Below are 18997 nucleotides of genomic sequence, written 5' to 3' on the forward strand. Positions count from 1 at the left end.
TTTCTTCCTTGAGATATATAATGCTACTTAGGAGGAGCAATTGGGCGTCAGTTCCTGCTGAGGTAGCCACTGGTAAAATGGACCAGGTCTTTTCCCCAGTAAACACCGATACCTCGCTACCGTCACCAATGTATGTCTTTACACTAATTTGGTTTTGCCTCTCTGAGTTTGCTGTAGTCCACATCAGGTGTTTGTGAACGGAGGGGAGATTCCATCTCAGACTGGAAGGAAGTCTCAGTCCTTTTGGAACAAGTGGTCAGCGTGGCCTGAAAATCTCATCTGGTTGAACTCACACTCATTCAAATGCCCCATCTGTTTGCTGGCTCGGGAGCCAAGCTGACCACCCTGTAGCAACCAGCACTGGTTGCATTTTCCCTTCCTCAGTGCCCAGGAGATGGGCACGATGAATTCAGAGTTGTGGATGAGTCCCCAGGAGAACAATTCCCCTAGTTCCTCCCTCCCCCTAGCTGGACACTCATCATTCAGACAGCGGTGATTTTGCTCCTCTCCAAGGCTATTCTAAGGAGGATGTCAGTGTTTTCTCCTTTACAGAGAATTTTAGAAATGTTCTAGGTCTTAAGAGTTGAAAGGTAGTGCGTTCACTGAATTTTTGCTCGTCTTTAAAGCTTCATCTCCATTTCCTCAGTCAATCAATGGTACTTATTGAGTGCAGGGCACTGTACTGAGCTTGAGAGAGTTCAAACAGCAGAGTTGGTAGAATACAACAGAATTCCTCCCACCCATTCTCCTCCCTCTGGTCTCCCCTTCCATGTGGCTGTGGAGCTTGGCTGCTTACATGTTTGTCTCTATTCATCTACTTAAATACGTGTGTGTGCGTGCGCACGCGCCCGACCACGCGTGCACCCTAGTGTGACAAACTGACAATTAGGGAGGTGAAGATGCAACATTATTCATTCCCATGTGAATTGAATATGCCAAAATATTTTATAGCTAGAAACATCCATTTGTCTCTTCTGGTCTTATCTCTTGGGATGGTGTAAGCCCAGTCTAGAAATAGAGGGATAGGCTGAATAATGCCATCACAGTTCTTCCCAGGACTAAGGTTCTGTGATTCAGTGATCCCAGGATACCAGAAAGCCTTCTCCTGAATGATAGTCTCATTATTTCTTGCCTGAATCTCCTCTCTTGACTCTGTTTTTGTGACCCTAGGAAGGGAAATGAATGATAGAAATATGTCAGCCCCAGCCAAGGACTTCTCACTAGGCTCCGAGGCCTCAGCCATGGTTGCTCTTAGAGTAAATAATGCCTATGCTCTCCACCTGCTCCTTGTCTAACTGAATAAAAGTCTTGGTTCTTCAAATTGGTCTCAACTCGTAACACTGAAGGTGCTGCAGTTGCCTGAGACCGAAATCCTAAGGACAGGCTTAGTGGGAACTTGCCTGAGCATGGGAAGGGGCATACAAAAAGCAACAACAAAACTGACATCCATGGGATCCCAGCCTCCATCTGGAGGTGAGAACAGATGGAACAGTATTTGGGGAGCTGTCCTGACCCCTGCTCATCAATCCCCTTCCCCTGCCAAGACTGGTCCTTCCCTCGGCTAGGTCCCAGATGCCAAGGGTTAGGGCCAATACCCCCAAGTCCCTGGATCCAGTGTGGTCTAATATTCAAGGGAGGGGCAGGGCTAGGACCACCACCCTCCCAGATGAGGAACAACTGCCTGAGGTCAAGTAGGAGAAGAGATCAGGCCTCCTTATCGCTCCTCACCACATCATCTCCTCTTCAGTTCTTCCAGATGATAAACTCACCAGCTTTAAACCCTCCTGAAATCCCACCTCTTCCGGGAGGTCTTTCCCAGCTAATTTCCTAACACTTATATACACATTGATCTATATACTCTACTACTCAGTCGTTCAATCAGCTTTCTTTTTTTAGTGATATTTGTTATTATTGTTATTATTACTAGTAGTAATAATAATAATAATTGTGGCATTTAAGTGCTTACTACATGCCAGGTACTGTACTAAGGGCTGGAATAGATGCAAGCCAATCAGGTTGGACACAGTCCATGTCCCACCTGGGGCTCATAGTCTTAATCTCCACTTGACAGATGAGGTAAATGAGGCCCAGAGAAGTTAAGTGACTTGCCCAAGGTCATACAGCCGACAAGTAACAGAGCCTGGATTAGAACCCAGCCCTGTGTTCTTTCCACTAGGCAACACTGCTTCTCATTCTATTGTTATATCTAATGGTACCTCTGTTTTTCCTCTTAATTGTAAATACTTTTACCTGCCTGTTTCCCTATTAGATTATAAACTCCCTGAGGGCAGGGATCTTGACTTTTCCCTCCATTCAACTCAAGCACTCTGTACAAGGTTCTGCCCATAGTAAATGCTCAGAAATTACGATGGACTCTCCAGAGCACAGGGCCTGGCTCGAACGACCCTGCTAAGCCAGAGTAAACACAGTCATGGCTCGACACTGCCAGATGCCTAGGCCGAGGGGGATGAGGCACTGTGTATCAAGGAATCCACCCAGAGGAGATCCATCCTGGTTTCTCAAAGCGCATTTCTCAGGCTGGGGCACTGAAGTAGTTGTATTGTTGTAATTGTAACTATCCTTTGCTCCCCGACAGAGGCATGACTGAGAGCCCTTTCTTCGTCACCCTGGTCAAGTCACCACTTTGGCCAGGTGAGTCATACTACATGCCATCTAAATTCATTTTCATCCCTATTGATCCCTGGGGGAACCGGGGTGGCCTGAGTGAATTTTTAACTTGTTTGCCAGGGCCTTGCCTGGAAATTTAATGTCCCCTTTCAAACAGTTCCCTGGGTGGCCTCCCCTTTCCTCTCTGCCTGTCCCCCAGAACAGCCTGCCACGGTATTGTTTGGCATCCTTTCTGTGTTGCTCAGCAGTCTCCAGAGCGTGAGCCAGTGAGCATGGGACAGAAAGATGCATGAGGAGCCAGTGGTATCATTAAGAATGTCAGGAGGGAGATAATGAGCCTGAGAGAGACATTCTGGGAAAGGTACAAGTGCAGAGTGGGAAATAATGAAATATTGCAACAGGAAAAGGAATACCAAATGCCAAGTTCTGAGTAGCACTAGGGACTTTGGTTAACAGTTGGGGCCTTTCAGCCGTGACAGCATCCTAAATTCAGTACCAAAGGCCAAGACCTCAGTTGAAGGTATTGTTTTCTTACTGGGGCCCCTTCATCTAGTAGCTTTGTGAAGAGAATGTAGGCTGACTGGGGTGAAGGACCCTATCTCCTTCATTAGTTAGGTCAGTTCCAGGAGAGGCCATTGCAGAACTTAATATCCAGACAGCAGGGGATTGTGATCAATCAATCAATCAATCAATCAATCATATTTATTGAGCGCTTACTGTGTGCAGAGCACTGTACTAAGCGCTTGGGAAGTACAAGTTGGCAACATATAGAGACAGTGGTAGAAGATCAGTATGCAGAAGCCTGGGCAAGGACCAGCCACTGGGCTTAGGGAAAGACATTTACCTCAAGGGAGCCAGAAAGACCGGGAGAGAGATGGTCACTGGGAAACATGGGAAAGCTGGGAGCAATATGCTGGCACTTCATGGAACAGTAAACCCTAAAGGCAAAGAATTCCTACCATGAAAATGAGAGATAGCGAGATGTAGGCCAGAATGGACTCTGATGCCCCTCTGCCTCTCCAGTTCATTCCTTCTGGGCTTTGTTTCTGGGAGATGCTGCCTGTCAGGGTTTATCTGGGGTTGGTATTTTACCTCCTCCTAGGGGAAACAGGAAAATGTAGAACCCTGTATGGGTCTGGTATTCCCAATCCTGGATTTGGGTCCAAGTTGGGTCCCAGGACCCCAACATCCAGGTCCAGCCAAGAGCAGGGTGTGCCCAGAAAGTGCATCCCTGCTTCTCTTTTGAGGGGGCTGTTCTCCATACTCCAGGATCATTGACCCAACAATCCACAGAGACCAGAAATCCACCAGTCACATGTGGGCAGTGCCCCTCCCTCCTTGATCCCTGCCTATCCTTTCTGTGGAGCGAGGAAGGGGGCTTGCAGGAGTCCTGGAACCGTCCAAACTGGGCCAAATGTGGAGCTGGCTCAGCCTGCAGGCCATTTGGATTTGGGATGCAGAGGCTGGACTGAAGCCTGTGAAGGGCTCTAAGAGCTGGAGATGAGGAGGTGGAGAGGAAGAAGGAAGGACACTGGAAAACATGGAAGGAACCAAAGCAAGTTCTGAAGGCTAAGAGAAATTCTTTCAAAGCCAGATGACTTTATGGAAACCTGGAAAAACCAGTCTACCTCTAATGGGGTTCCCAGAAGCCTGCTTTCATTTTACTGAAACTTCAGCCTGGTTAGGGATCTGTAAAAAAAAAAAAAATGACATATTCCCAGCTTTCCAAGCCCCACTCCAGGGGGACTGTCTGGCTAACCCAGGATCCCCCTCTGCATCAGCCACATTGCTCCCAGCTGCTTCTGAGCTCTTCAACGCTGCCCTTGCCCGAACAGCTTGTAGCACTGGTTGTGGGAAGATGTGGCAAACGCATGCAAATGGTCATCATTTTTTTTCATCAAAAATACAAAAAAACAAAGTCTGTCACCTCTCGCCGTTGACAGAGCTGCAGAGAGTCTCATGCTGCTCTCTGTGACTTGGTACTTCTTGCCTTCCTTGCTTGGGGTTCAGATTTCTTCTCCCTATGGCAGTTTCAGCTTCTTGGTAGAGATAAATTACTTGCTGATACAAAAAAAACACCCCAGAAATTTGTGCCGAAAACATTAGGAGGTTTCCACGAAACTCCCCGGTGATTCACTTCTGAATGATTTCTCCAGTTTTTTGGTTTTTTTAAATAGCTTTGTTCTCCCTTCTCTCCTCCCCCAGTACTGTCTTCTCCACCAGGTCTAGGTTCCCTGGGTGGCTTTTTCTCCAGTTCCCCTCCCTGGAATGCGAGCCCCTTTCCCAGCCTCTGCTCTGGGGATTTTCGATGGTTTTCAGGTTCAAAATCATTTCCCGAGAGCTTGGGGAGTAATGCATGCGCTCCCTGGGAATGTATTTCTGAAAAGACGCGGCCGGGTCGGCGGGGGGGCGGGGGGGAGGCCCCATCTAAATTGGATCTTCTTGCAGCCGGGTCAAAACAAAATGGAGACTGAGCGGCACCATCCTCTGCCAGCTGGGCTCTCAGGCTAATTCTTCCCTTTCACGACTGGAAGTGAAGAAGAGAGTCAAGTCATAAGGCTGGACTGGAGAAATTAAATTCGCTTCCAGGGCTGGCTGGCTTTTTCCCAGTCTCTAAGTGGGAGGGACAGCTCTGTAATTGGAGAACCTTTAGTTCCCTGATTTCTTACCTTCCTGCAGGCCGATGGTGCAGCGGAAGGCAAACTATGGCTCAAGGGCTGGTTTAATCCGACCTATCTCCCGAACCCCACTCCTGTGGCTCCTACCAGGCTTTGGGCTGGGCCCAGGTGGAAAGTTGTAGCCTCCTGGAATGGTGACCCCAAGAACAGCAGCATGGAGGGGTCACTGGGTGTGTTCCCGGCTGGCTTGGAGCCACAGGGAGCCACTCCGAGAGGAAGTGGCTGAGCTTCCTTAGAGAAGCAGCATGGCCTAGTGGATAGAGCAAGCGTCTGAGAGTCAGAAGGACCTAGGTTCTAATTCCGACTCCGTCACTTGTCTGCTGTGTGACCTTGGGCTAGTCACTTCACTGCTCTGTGCCCAGTTTCTTCATCTATAAAATGGGGATTAAAAATAGGAGCCTTCTGTGGGATATAGACTGTGTCCAATCTGATTAACTTATATCTACCCCAGTGCTTAGTACAGTGCTTGGCACACAGTAAACACTTAACAAATATCATGAAAAAAAGCAAAAAACAAACTTGCGCATCCTACATCCCTCTCCACCTCACCGTTACCTTGAAGATGGCTGAGAGGAAGACTAGGCAGCCAAAGCCTGGGACTGGCCACCCTGATCCATCCCTGATTTCGGACATTGCCACTGGCCAGGCTTCTGGGGACTTCCAGGTGAAGAGGAGAGATACTGTCCCTCTCTCACCCCTACTACCTCTCACCACAGGAGCAAAACGGCTTTAGATGGGGGCTCACATTGCCTGTAGACAGCCCAAAAGAAACATGGCACAGCCTGCAGGATAAGGCCAGTGTTTGGGCAAGAACAGGCATTCTTCGTTATGCTGATGGCAGCTAAGGAAACAGGATGAGCCCATAGGAAGAAAGCCCCAGTTGGGCCCCTGAGGAAAAAGTCCCATCCTTCAGCCCCCTATTCCTACCTTTTCCCTACAACTCTGCTGTCTACTGGTCCTCATCTGGAGAAGGAGGTTCTCAGCTCTAGGAGAGTGGGGAGCCTTTCCAACTCTGAGCTGTACTCAAGGGGAAAAGCCTGGAGCCAGGGGTGTGGTTAGAGGCTTCCCTCTCCTCCACGCCTGGGAGGATATGTTCTTAACTTCCTTCCTGGCACAAAGCGGTGGAAAGAATTGAGCCCCTTCGAATAGGCTACTAACCTCAAAGTATGTTGTTATGCCCATGAATACCATACCACTATCTGACCCTGGTGATCCGTCATTCTGGGACTTTCCAGGACAAAGACAATCCCTGAAAAGCCAGCCCATTCTAGAGGTGGTGTTTATGGACTGAGTTCTTACTCTTAGGATCTCCAGGGTTTCCCAGGCAGGCAAGAAAGCCCTTTAGTTGAACCAGTGTTTTTGTCTCCCCCAATCTCTGGAGTTCTGTAACGGTTATTTGGGAATGCAGACATATCCTCCCAATTGCCATCCACAGTGACTCTTTTCCATTCTACCAAGACAGCAGCCACCGTGAGAGGAAGCTAGTACTGCCTGGCTAGGGGAACCTTACCTGCAAAGTTGACAGAACAGTAGATCACAATAAAGAGGATTCCCAGGATGATGGAGACAACGCTGAGTAATCTCGCCAGACGGCCCAGCCTCCGGGCCCCGTCCATGTCTCCCTGTTCTCTGCTGTTCCTCGCCTGGAAAGCAAACAAACAAAAACAGAGAAGAGATTGGGTGAGGGGGCGGCTAATGGTCCTTGTTCAGATCTTGGAGGCTTTGGTGGCCTGGTTTCTAATGACTCAGGAGTCAAGCCGTAACGTTGAGACCTGTTACACTGGGGCAGCTCAATAGAGGAGAAAGTCAGTCAGTCAGTCAATCATCTTTATTGAGCACTTACTGTATGCAGAGCACTGTATTAAGCACTTGGGAGAGAACAATATAAAGACACATTCCCTGCCCATAACAAGCTTCCAGTCTAGAGGGGGTGACAGACATTAATATAAATAAATAAATTACAGATAAGTACATAAGTTATGTCGGTTTGGGAGGGAGAATGAAAAATGGGAGCGAGTCAGGGCAACGCAGAAGGGAGAAAAGGAAAGTGGGCTTAATCAGGGAAGGCCTCTTGGAGGAAATCCGCCTTGGAGGCTTTGAAAGTGGCGTGAGGGAGAAATTTTCTGTCAGATATGAGGATAGAAAGAAAGAGATAGAGCACACCAATTATGTATTTCATTTTTTGGCATTAGGAGGCCTTGGGACTGTGGCAAGCAATTTATGCAAAAGAATCTGCAGGGACCCCAAGAGTACCGGCAGTTTAAAAAACAGGTTTATGTCCCTGTCCTGACACATGGGATTCCCTAAGAGATATTCTCCAGCAGCCAGCCCTTTCCAGCAGCCCCTTGGGGTCTCTCCCTGGAATGCCAAGTCCAGTTGTACCTGCTCTGGCCGGTGCTGGATAAATAATCAATGATTAAGGAGCTGGAGACTCCCTGGGGAGAGTTTCCCTTCTCCCTCTGTGACCTAGGCTTAAAGCACAGGTCTGGGAGAAGAGCCCCTCTCTCTAGAGTTAAAGAACAGACCTGGTGGTGAGTTTCTCCCCTCAACACTGTCCCTGGATCACTACTATTCACAAGGAAGCCAATCAGGTGATACAAAGCAATATGGAAGTTTAATGGGAAGTGATTATCTTTCCTCCAGACTCTGGATTCTCTCCTCCAGAATCCCTGGGTCTCTCATGCTGAACACAGTTGCTGTGATCTTAGTGACGTGCCACAGGAGGACCTCTGGGCTGGCAGAGGATGGGCTGCACAGTCCCTCCACTCTACTTAGCACTGGTTTCCAGTTGCTTTGTCCCCACTGCTGAAGTGAACTCTAGTTTCTCAGATTGGTACGCGGGAGAGAGAATTGTGGCCATATAGAATCTCTTTGAGAAATTCTGAGATACCTTAAGAAAGGGAAAGGAAATCCCTTGGGGGCTTCCAAGTAGCAACCTGAAGGTGACAGAGGAGAGAGAGAAAGAGAGGGAATTTTTCCTGGATTCTATCTGGGACTCCATTGATTTATAAATCAAACCCAGATGCCAGGGCCACTGGCCATTTCTCCAGCTAGGATTGATTTGTCCCCTGTGGATGCTTCTCATTTCTGTTGCTGACATTTGTTTCTGTATTAAAATTCACAAGTCACACACTGCAGAGCTTTGGGGTCTGAGGTCATATTCTGCCCTCCAACTGCTCAGGCAGGTGTGCGGGAGAGATTTACTGGAGGCAAAGGCAACAGCACCATGGAGAAATCTGATTACAGAAGTGGGGTGGGTGTGAGGAGCAGCAGTCAGGAATCTGACCTGTACACTTCTGAACTAGTTTGCTTTGCAACTGAGCTTTCTGAGATTGCCCCACAGCCTGCCAAGCTTTTTATTTCACTGCACAGGCTTTGGAATATGGGGCAGTTTTCAGGAGATTAAGCCTGAAGCCAGTGTGCTCGTGAACAATTTCCAGAAGTCAGTCCCTTCCCCTGATTCCTTCAAACCTCCTTTTGAAGTGCCATGTCCCAGTTTGGGGAACCAGGGACAATGGCCACCTCACTGTCCACCCATTCTCCCCTCCAGTCCATTTACAGAAATTGCCCTGATAAGCCCCCTTTGGAAGCGGGAAGTTTTTCTTGTGGGCCCCATTGTCAGAAGCCTCTTTAGAAAGCCATTTTCTTGTGAGGACTCTGAGGGTTCAGGAAGGAGCTAGCTAGTCCAGTGGCCTGGATTTATTTAACCCGATCCAGAGTGGGACCAAAGGCCTCACTGGGAGTGTCTGGTGTCTCCCACTCCAGGGACTTGTCTTCATGACCCCCGTGGAACTGCTGGCTTTTTGTGAACTCGCCCCCTCAGAACCAGTTATCCCAAATGGCAACTCTGATAATAATAATAGTATTTGCTAAACACTTCCTATGTACCAGACACTGTACCCAAGCATTGGGGTAGATAATCCCAGCTCCATCACTTGTCAGCTGTGTGACCTTGGGCAAGTCACTTCACTTCTCTGTGCCTCAGTTACCTCATCTGTAAAATGGGGATGAAGATGGTGAGCCCCACGTGGGACAACCTGATTACCTTGTATTTTCCCCAGCGTTTAGAACAGTGTTTGATACGTAGCACTTAACAAATACCAGAGAAGCAGCGTGGCTCAGTGGGAAAGAGCACGGGCTTTGGAGTCAGAGGTCATGAGTTCAAATCCCGGCTCCGCCAGTTAGCTGTGTGACTTTGGGCAAGTCACTCAACTTCTCTGGGCCTCAGTTCCCTCATCTGTAAAATGGGGATGAAGACTGTGAGCCCCCCCGTGGGACAACCTTATCATCTTGTAATCTCTCCAGCGCTTAGAACAGTGCTCTGCACATAGTAAGCTCTTAATAAATGCCATTATTATTATTATTATTATTATTATACCAACATTATTATACAAGCAAATCGGGTTGGATACAGCCCCTGTCCCACGTGGAGCTCACAGTCTCAATCCGCATTTTAGAGATGAGGCAATGGGGCACAGACAAGTGAAGTGACTTGCCCAAGGTCACTCAGCATACAGGTGGTGGAGTTGGGATTAGTCCCTAGATGGGAAAACCGGGGGATGGGGAAGGGTGAAGACTGTTGGCAGGGGGAGAAGCCAAAGAGGCTGACTCTAAAGGATGTCGAGCCTGGCACACATTGGTTATTCCATCTGGGTAAGAACTTTACCCTCACAAGGTGTTCCAAATCATCTGCTCATCAGGGCATCAGCCCAATATAATTAGGTGCACTCAGACCCTCAGTGCTAAGCAGGTAATTCAACAGTAACAGTCCCACTTAATTTTAATTGACAGTCATTTGCTTCTGCTGTGAATGAACACTGGCATGTTTCTAATAAGGGTAATTGCTAATAAAAGTAATTATTAGGGGCACGTTAGTGTCACTTAGTGCTCTGTCTCCTTTCTCCCTTCAGTGGCACCTAGTCCCAAATTGACTTTGGAAAAAAAAAAGAACTTGATTTGTTCCTTAGTCTCCTGGACTCCAGGGGTGTGGGAGTTGGAGGGCTGGGGAAGAACTAGCTGAAGAGATCACTCCTGCTACCCTTGAAGAAACCCCCCAAAAGTTCCCTCAGTTTGAAGAACACCCTTCCCAACTAGGGGGTGCCCAATAAACTCACTCTGGGGGCCAATCCAGCCCAGTCAGTCTTAAGCAAGCTTTTATTTCCTTGGGGAGGCAATCCACAAGGGAGAACTCATTTTTCATGGAAATGTTCAGTTTATGTGCATATTTATGTGTGGATGCCATTGCGGGTATTTGGACTAGTGCCCATTTGGGAACATGTTGGGGGCAGAGTTCACTCCTACATCTGTGTTACAGAGTCCAGAATTTGAAACAAGTCAATTGCTGCTTTCTTAACAGAAACTGGTTCATTTCAAAAATATCCTAAACTTATTAACTAATGTATCAATCAATGGATGGTATTTATTGAGCACTTACTGTGTGCAGGGCACTGCACTTAGCACTTGGGAGAGCATGATCATGATACAACAGAGTTGGTAGACCCATTCCCTGCACACAGCAAACTTACAGTCTAGAGGGAAAATTTGAACACTTGCCATCTGCCCTGATGAATGTCATTTCCTGGTAAACCTTGAAAATTACCCGATTTGATCTCTTATCAGTTCCTCATTACTGTTCCTCTCCAGTCCTTCAAATAAGAGCAAAAACATTTACCAACCCACTACCTTTTTTAAAGCATCTCATAGCTCTGGTTAGGTGCCTGGGAGTAAGGTAACTGCTAGATTTAGTTTTCTTGAAGATGGGGATCATGTCTATTCTTTTGAACACTTCCAAGTGCTCAGTACAGTGCTCTGCACACTATACGTGTTCAATCAATACAGTGAATTGATTGGAAGTGGGAGAATGTTCAACAGGAAGCAGATACCTGAGAATTTAAGGAGTTGTCATGGCAGCCCAACTGCTGGACCGCCCTCCCTTTGATGGCTAAACCTTAACAGTGTGTGAAAGGCAAATGACATTGGGGCGGGGCTTCTCTTATGGAGGGTGACCCTGGAAAGAAGAGGAGGAGGAGGTCAGGAAAGGCCCCAGAGGCAGATGTTTGGATACCAAGTGGACAGTGGCATCACTTTAAATCGAGGAATTAGGAGTTTGGTTCCCTGGGGCTAAGCACTCCACAGATTCTCTTTTCCCTTGCTCTCAACTCCTGCACTCCATTTCCAAAGAATGAAGGAGTCTGCCCCAACCTTGGCCTCCTCACAGAGGTCCCGCCCTCAGGACCATTTGTACACGTCAGATCCCCTCTCCAGAATGGGAGCACTGACAGCTGCTGGAGACTTATCGCAAACCAGGTCGAGCAGCTGAGAAACAGCTCCTCAACTTAAGCATAATGGGGACTTTTGGGAGGCTCACCAGAGCCTGAGTGCTTGCTCCGGAAATAATTCATTCCAGTGGGATTGGATGAGGGGAAAACAGAATCCCGGGGTTTTGACAAATGGCCTTCTGCAAGTGATGTAGTCTCTTGGGAAGGGAGTGGTGTTTGGGGATGGTGATTTATGAGACCAGCTGCAACACAAAACATTTTTCTTCTTTCCTTCCCAGGTGTGGACGGAGTTGCCTGCATTTCTCCAGGTACAGCAGCCAATTAGAAGGAGGGAATAAGCCCAGTAACTAATTAGAAGAAAGCAGCCTGCCATCACAGTGTCCCTGCACCAATAAGGTGGGCTTAGAAAAATGAGGTTCCAAATTGCCCTGAGCATTACTGGGTGGGAGTTGCCATCAGCCAGGATTGGCATCAGATGAAAATACCCTTCTTGAGGGAGGATCGGTTCAGTGATCCATGTTTGAGAAGTTCCTCCCCACTCCCCGATTCCATCCCCACCCCCGTGTCTTGTGCCTGCTCAGACCAAAGATACTTTCCCACACACTTTGCCCACTCAGTGGTTGCTGCCGGCTGGCCAGAGGAGGAGGCACAACAAAGTCCTCTCTTCCCTTCCCAAGTTGTTGATGGAGGGACATGTGTTCCTGAATACTTTTCTCCGTGCATTGGTGGGATTGCCTCCCTTCCCTCAGCTGTGAAACTGGCCTGGGTCCCAACTAATGCTTTGTCCATGGCCTGGGAAAGAGTGGATCTCAAGGGGTGGCAAAGCTGAGCTCCTCTTGCTAGCTAATTGGGGTGCTCTTAACTGAAAGGGAGAAGTGATGTCTGAGCCCATCCTAACCCAGCCCATCCCTCTGTTCTTATCTGTGGACCAGATTGGTCAACTCATCTTCCCGTGATACCCTCTGGACTCCATCCAAAGTAAATCCCTCCTCCATCTGTGTAGGGCAAAGAATTAAAACCAGACTTGGAGGGTTTTGTCACCTGAGAGCTGGAGGGAGAAAAACTTGGAAAATCATTACTGCTGGCTGTGTGACCTGTTCCACTTTTATTTGGTATCCGAGTGGTAGGAGGGATTTGGGTTAGAGTCTAGGAAAATTCTTCTGGAATTAAATACTGAAATAGGTGGATGAACAGGTTGTAGAGTCTCCTTATCAGGCAACCTTCATTAGGATAAAGAATTATCTCTTTGGTATAGTTTTAATACAATTGTGCCTGAAGGCTGGGGGTTAGGCAGTTGCTGGTAGTACCCCTCTCCATGGAACTTATGAGATTCTCCATTCATTCATTCAGTCGTATTTATTGAGCACTTACTGTGTGCAGAGCACTGTTCTAAGCGCTTGGGAAGTACAAGTTGGCAACATATTGAGACGGTCCATACCCAACAGTGGGCTCACAGTCTCCATGTCTAGGGTGTGGTGGTGGGGGGGGGAGATTAGGTTTGCCCCCACCCCATGTTCAACAGCCTTTCCTCTGGCAAAGGGGAGGGGGCTGCTCTGGTCTATCAAATTCATTGAAACCTCAAAACCCGAGAGCTTCCCCTGCCTCTCCCTTCCCTTCCCCTGGGAGACCCTCTGGGCAGCTAGGTAATGCCTATAATCCGGGAGTGATGCCAACAAAGCACAACCCAGATTCCAGTTTTATTCCCACCTGGAATGGATCCAGACCAGGCTTCTGCAGGGCTCTTTGCTTCTTGCTGCTGTCACATGTACCATAGGCCCAGAAGCAGTCTCACTTCCCCTTAATAATACCCCCTGCTCCAGCCTTGTTAGCTGAGAGCCCCCAGTGTGTGCTGACCCAAACTCAGTGGCCCCCAAATGAGCAGGGGTCTCTTTGTGGGTCAGAGCTGGACAAAGTCAATTAGAGCTAGAGTGGCCCCAGGGTCCTCCTCCCCAGGGTGATGGTGGGACCTGGGTCTTCATTCCATGGGTGTGGGAAGACCAGGTGGGCTCACACTGACCTGGACCCCTGGACCAATGTTACTACAGCACAGATGTAGAGGTGGAAATTTCCTGTACCTGGCCTACACCTCGGGGACCCACTGCCCTCCTAACCTTCTAGACTACTTCGACCCACCTGGGACCCAAAAGAAAACTAGGAGGAATGGCAAGCCCCTGGAGGTTCCTCAGTTTCCCAGTCCCATCTCCTCTCCCCAGAGAGACTCCCCTGCCTCCTCAGGGCTTTTCCCTGTTCCCTGGGATACACATCAGTGTTTTCTAGGGGGCAAGAGCCGATCAGGAAATAGGTGTGTCCCCACTGAGAGGCATAGGAGCAGTGAGAAGGGAGGCAAGTTGGTGTTGGTGGAACAGTTAAACTGTCCTCAGGCGCTTCTCTCCACCTCCCCTTGCCCTAGTCCTAAATTTCTTTAACTGTTTTCTCCCCAAAATGAATGTAAGTGTTCTTTACAAGTTGCATTGGTCCCAAGCCTCGCTGTCACCAGGGACTGGGCCAGTTTGGGAGGTGCCTGTCTGGTTCCAGTATCCATGGCTGCTGTCATTGGGGGATGAGGTGCTGAAGGGCCTTTCTCAGCCCAAATCAATCCACTAATCAATAGTATTTATGGAGCACTTATTGCACACAGAGCACTAAGTGCTCGTTACAGGCAGGAAATGTGTCTGCTGATTCTGTTGTATTCTCCCAAGTGTTTAGTACAGTGCTCTGCAGATAGTAAGTGCTCAACAAATATCATTGATTAATTGTTTACTTGGGGGAGTTCAATAAAATTAGTATTCATGATCACTGCCTTCAAGGAGCTTACAATCTAGCAGTGGAGACAAACACTAAAATCAATTCCAAATAGAGGAAATACTAGGATGAATTACTGAAATACATAAGTGTACATAAGTGCCATAGGTTTGTGGGGGTCCCCAAGTGATCAGGTGGTGCAGAAGTGCTAAAATAGCCATTTGTTGACTGTAGGGTGGGGACATGAGAGATTAATCAGGGAAAAGATGTAAAAGCTCCATTCAGATTTGAGTTGGCTCAGGTGCATCTGAAGGTTTGGCTTTTGATAAACACGAGTGAAAGGTCTGGGGACATCAAGCATTGAAATCTGTTCGTTATGGAAAGACGTTAATGTTAATGAAGCACGGGAGGAATCTGTGTGTTTGGGACAGGGTGGTCATGGGGAAGAACCCCTTTCCCTGGATAAAGAGCTGGATCTTGTCTGCTCATACCTGCTGCCGAAAAGCTGCATGCAGCTCTCTGACCCTGCCGCTGCCGCTGTCTGTCACACCCTGGTGAGAAAAAAACTCAGAAGCTCCTCCCCACTCCTCTTCCTCATGACCCTGAGTCAGACTGAGGAACGATTCTTATTGTTGGGAATTTTATCCTGACTCCAACCCTCCATCCCTGTCCTTCCCCCACTCCCCGTCCCCTACCTGAAAAAGGAACTTCAATCCGGGGGCGGGGGGGGGGGGGAGACGATTTCTACAACAAAGCATCCGACTCGCTGCCTAAGAGCCTTGTCTTACATGAGCTGTGCATAACCTACCATGGACAGCTCTTAGGGGACAAAGGGAGTCAACCGGCTTCCAGAATATGTGTGCTTTCCTTTCCCCATTGAAAGCACACTCAGCTCCGGCTCTCACTTCTGAGTGTTTCACCTGAAACTTGACAGAAAGCTCCTTGAAAGCATGAGAAGTCAAAAGGCATTCAGTCCCGGAAGCCTCTTCCTCCTCCTGCCCAGCTTCTGCATTTTCCGCCTTAGCTCAAGGCTTGCTTTAGGGGACTCGATAAATATTTATTTTTTTCTGGGAGCTCTCATCCCAGACATCAGTGGACACCCACTGGAGTGAGGTGGCTTGTAGATACATCTTCCATTCAGAACAGTTCATCCAGGTCCCCGGATCCCGGATTTAGTTCCTAATGCCAGGGAAGTGAGATAAAGACCAGCTGCTTTGGGTCAAATCTCAAGGAGAAAGGAAAGAAAAAGCAACTTGATCTTTGCCTGAAGAGCTGCTATCGATACACTTCTCCATAGAATCCAAGATTGTAGAGTTGGAGAAAACCCACTGGGCATCTCCTGCCACCCCTTGGGACATTTTGCAAATTGCTCCTGATTAGGTGTTTTCTAGTTCTTTGCCCAGCCTGGTTTAAAGTACATCTAGAGGTTTCAGCCACTACTTGTGACTCCCTTAGTCCTGGTAACCAGGGGTAACTTTGGGGAGGTTTTCCTGGGCACACCTGGAATTGAGGGTTGGGGTGGGAAGGAGTGGCTCTCAGTTGGCAAGCTTTACCCACCCAGCCACTCACTATGGTGGTACACATTCAAAACTCTCCTCTTTCACCTTAATCTCAAACCTCTGGAAAAACAACGTGATGGGAAGTGCCTCAGTCCTCTGCCTAGCGCTGGAGTTCCCACCCCAGTTAAAGGTAGACTCGACTAAGCTGGGGACCAGCTTGATTGGTGGCAGCCAGAGCCATTTCTGCAGCAGCTCAGCTCCATCGCTCACCTGATCGATGTGCTCGCCACCCCCCCAATCCCCCAGCCCCACCACCTCACCGTGATTTAAATCAAATTGTGGCCTGGATGTAGGAGCAAGCCCAGACAATATCAGTCGCGGACAACAATTAACAAAAAAAGAGCAGTTCCCTTCCCCCAGCTACCTCGGAGCCCACCTGGGCAGATGGTCCAGACACTACTAGTCACAGCTGCTGGGTGAGGGAACAAACAGCATCGTTCTCTTTATGCTCCGGGTAAAAGAGAGTCCAATCTTGCCACATTCGTTAAATGGCTCTCTTAGCTTCCCCCCTGCAGCCCTCAGCTTGGAATGAAAGCAAGGGTCGGGAGAGAAGGGAAGCAGGGGAGGGGGAAGTCTGAGGGTTGGGTCAACACTTACCATGATGGAAAAGATCAGGGCCACAATGTTCACTGGCCAGACGGGGCAGAAGCAGGACAAGATGGCCCAGATGAGGTAATCTGCGGGCCTCTCCTGTTCCTGGGCATTAGAGGTGGTGGCGATGGAGGATGCTCGCCCCAGGCTGAGCCTGGAGGGAGAATGAGAGACAGTTTCCAGATGCCCTGCAGACACTGACTTGTAAGGCAGGCTGTGACCATTCTGCTCTAGTTCCATGGACTTTTCACTCCCCAGGTTGATCGAGAAGGACTTGGAGGACTTCATCCCCTTGTCATCTTTGCTCTCGCTCGTGAACAGTAGTTTCTCTGTCTCCTGTGATTCGGGAGGCAAGGGCGAGCTCGACTCTCCCAAAGTAATTCTAAAGTTGGTGTCGGTGCCGATCGCCATCGTGTCCTTGCTCTCCATGATTATGAAGGAAGTATTCGTGGGTTGGATAGATAGAAAACCGGGGCAGTGCTAGATCTCCATTCTGGGTGCAGAAAATCAGTAGGGAAATCCTCACTCAGATCAGTAAGAGGCCAAGAGGGGCTGACTGCGCAAGCCAAGCTTTGAAAGAGCCGGGCACAGAGAACTGCCTCAAAAAGGCATCCCTTTCCAGTTCGAGAGAGCCGACGTTGCTTCTCTCTCTTCTTTCTGGGCTTGCTTGAAGCTAATGTCTCAAAGCTGTAGCCCAGCTGAACGCTGCTGAGTGGAATAGTCCAGGCAGGGCAAACCAAGTCTTAAGCCAACTTTGCTTTCTCTGCACTGACATCACAGGCAGGCGGGGGAAGCTCTCTGACTTTGGCAGCGTTGGGCTCTCACGCTGGTGTCTCCCTCTTTGGAGGAAGGGAGTGAAATAGATTTGTGTGGGGGTGGATGTATCTATGTAGAAAAAACACAGCTCCCTCTCTCTCTTCTCGCCTCCCCACTCCATGTTTTTTTCCTTTCAATTCACCTTTTCCCAAAGGAGTAGCCACGAGCAGAGTTTGTGTTCTGCCGCTGCCCCATTGGGAGCTGGAGTCATCCTGCTCTTTATTTCTCCCATTTCATTCCTGCAATAGCATCGCCTCCGGACGCATGATAGAGAAACAAACTGTCAGAAAGGACGTTTACCCCTGTAGGTTGGGAAAGTTTCCACTCAGGGTTTCCCCACCCTCCCACCCTGCCCCTTGCTAGCCAGATGTGCCTGGGGAAACCCCAGCTTATTCATTTTTCTCAGAGGAATCCATTCCACCTTTGAGTGTATGGAATAGAAGGGTGAGTGGCGAGTGGCACCCTCCTCGGCAATCCCTGCAAGGAACCGGGATCACTGAGCAGTGGCTGTCCCAGAATTTCTCACTAGGAGAGAACAGCAGTCTGCAGGGAATCCCCTCCCTAAACAGATAGGAATGACTGAACATGATTTTTTTAAACCCCTCAGTTATCCTGCAGACTGGAGGGTGGGGGCTTTTAAGACAGAGTCTCCCTAACAAATGGAACTTCTGGTCTACCACCTGCTTGAAGCAGGAAAGCCGGTGGACAAGGATGGCAGGGCAGAGTGATGCCTCCTCTATAGGAGTCTCTCTTTCTCTTTCTCTCTCTCTCTCCCTCCCTCTCTTTCTTTTCCTGCTCTCCTGTATCTTCTTGGATACAGTCAGCTTCAGGGACCAGCCCCTCTGCCAGCCCATGGTACTGTCTCCTGCCTGTCCCTCTTTATGTAGATGCTGGTGGAGGTCGCTTTTGAGGTTTATCGAACTGAAATGGAAAATTCATCTTGAAATGGCTCGAGAATACAAGTCAATACCCGCCCTGGCTTGGTTGACCCATTTTAAGCTAAATGAGCCTCTTCCAAGGAGGGGAGGGTGTGTAGGGGGTGTGTGGGGGAGGACAGCTTTGGAAGGAACCCAACACCAAGCCCTCCTGGTTCTGAAAACGTTCCTCTGAACAAACTCTGGGGTCGGAAAGGAGCTCCCAGTCAAGGACAGGGAAGGAGGGAGAGGCAGAATCACCCAGCTTAAGGAAGAGCCATCAAGAACAAATTGCTGAAGGTGCAGGAGTTGGACATAGGTGAATGCATGTCACAAGTTAGTGGCTTTTGGTGAATAATAGCCCCTTTGGAATATTTTGTATTAAGGGAGCTAGGTAAGGAGGTTGGGATCTTCTGCCAGAGTTCCTTCACAGTCTTGAAAAATTCTGGAAGATTTCAGTCCTGAAGTAAATCTCTTCCTGGCTCAGAGCCCGAAGAGTGTTCACTGTTACCTGAAATCCATTTCTCAGGTGGACACCTATGTCTGTTTATCTGCCCCAGGCCTAGCTCCAGGAAATGGCACAGTTCATGTCTCCAGCCGACTCTGGAGAAGACATAACCCCATGGCAGTTGCTGTGTCAGGTTCAAACTGAGGCTAGAAAGGGCAGCGTTATGTGGTACTTTGACGTAACCCATGGTAGCCCACAAACTCTTTAAGAGCCTCTTTAAGGTGAGAGAGGGCATCAGGAAAGGGGAATATAAGGCAATATAAGCTTCTAGGAGGCAGTTCTC

General features: G+C 48.8%; 1 protein-coding gene across 1 annotated transcript; it reads right to left on the reverse strand.

The window, feature by feature from the left end:
* Positions 1–5095: 5095 nt before the first annotated feature.
* TRARG1 (trafficking regulator of GLUT4 (SLC2A4) 1) lies at positions 5096–17046 on the reverse strand. Its single transcript, XM_038759870.1, has 3 exons — positions 16483–17046; positions 6817–6949; positions 5096–5155 (listed from the first exon to the last, which is right to left on the reverse strand). The coding sequence occupies exons 1-3, from the start codon at positions 16903–16905 to the stop codon at positions 5136–5138; spliced, it is 576 nt and encodes a 191-aa protein (XP_038615798.1). The 5' UTR covers positions 16906–17046; the 3' UTR covers positions 5096–5135.
* Positions 17047–18997: the final 1951 nt, after the last annotated feature.

Source organism: Tachyglossus aculeatus, chromosome 17 (genome assembly GCF_015852505.1).
Source record: "Tachyglossus aculeatus isolate mTacAcu1 chromosome 17, mTacAcu1.pri, whole genome shotgun sequence".
Lineage (NCBI taxonomy): Eukaryota > Metazoa > Chordata > Mammalia > Monotremata > Tachyglossidae > Tachyglossus > Tachyglossus aculeatus.

Excerpts from the sequence above, each read along its gene's own strand:
- TRARG1 (XM_038759870.1), bottom strand. The coding sequence starts at position 16,905 with ATGGAGAGCAAGGACACGATGGCGATCGGCACCGACACCAACTTTAGA. Across the intron at positions 6,950-16,482 it reads CCCTGATCTTTTCCATCATG|GCGAGGAACAGCAGAGAACA; the intron begins GTAAGTGTTGAC and ends TTTGCTTTCCAG. Across the intron at positions 5,156-6,816 it reads CTGTTCTGTCAACTTTGCAG|TCGTGAAAGGGAAGAATTAG; the intron begins GTAAGGTTCCCC and ends CTTCACTTCCAG.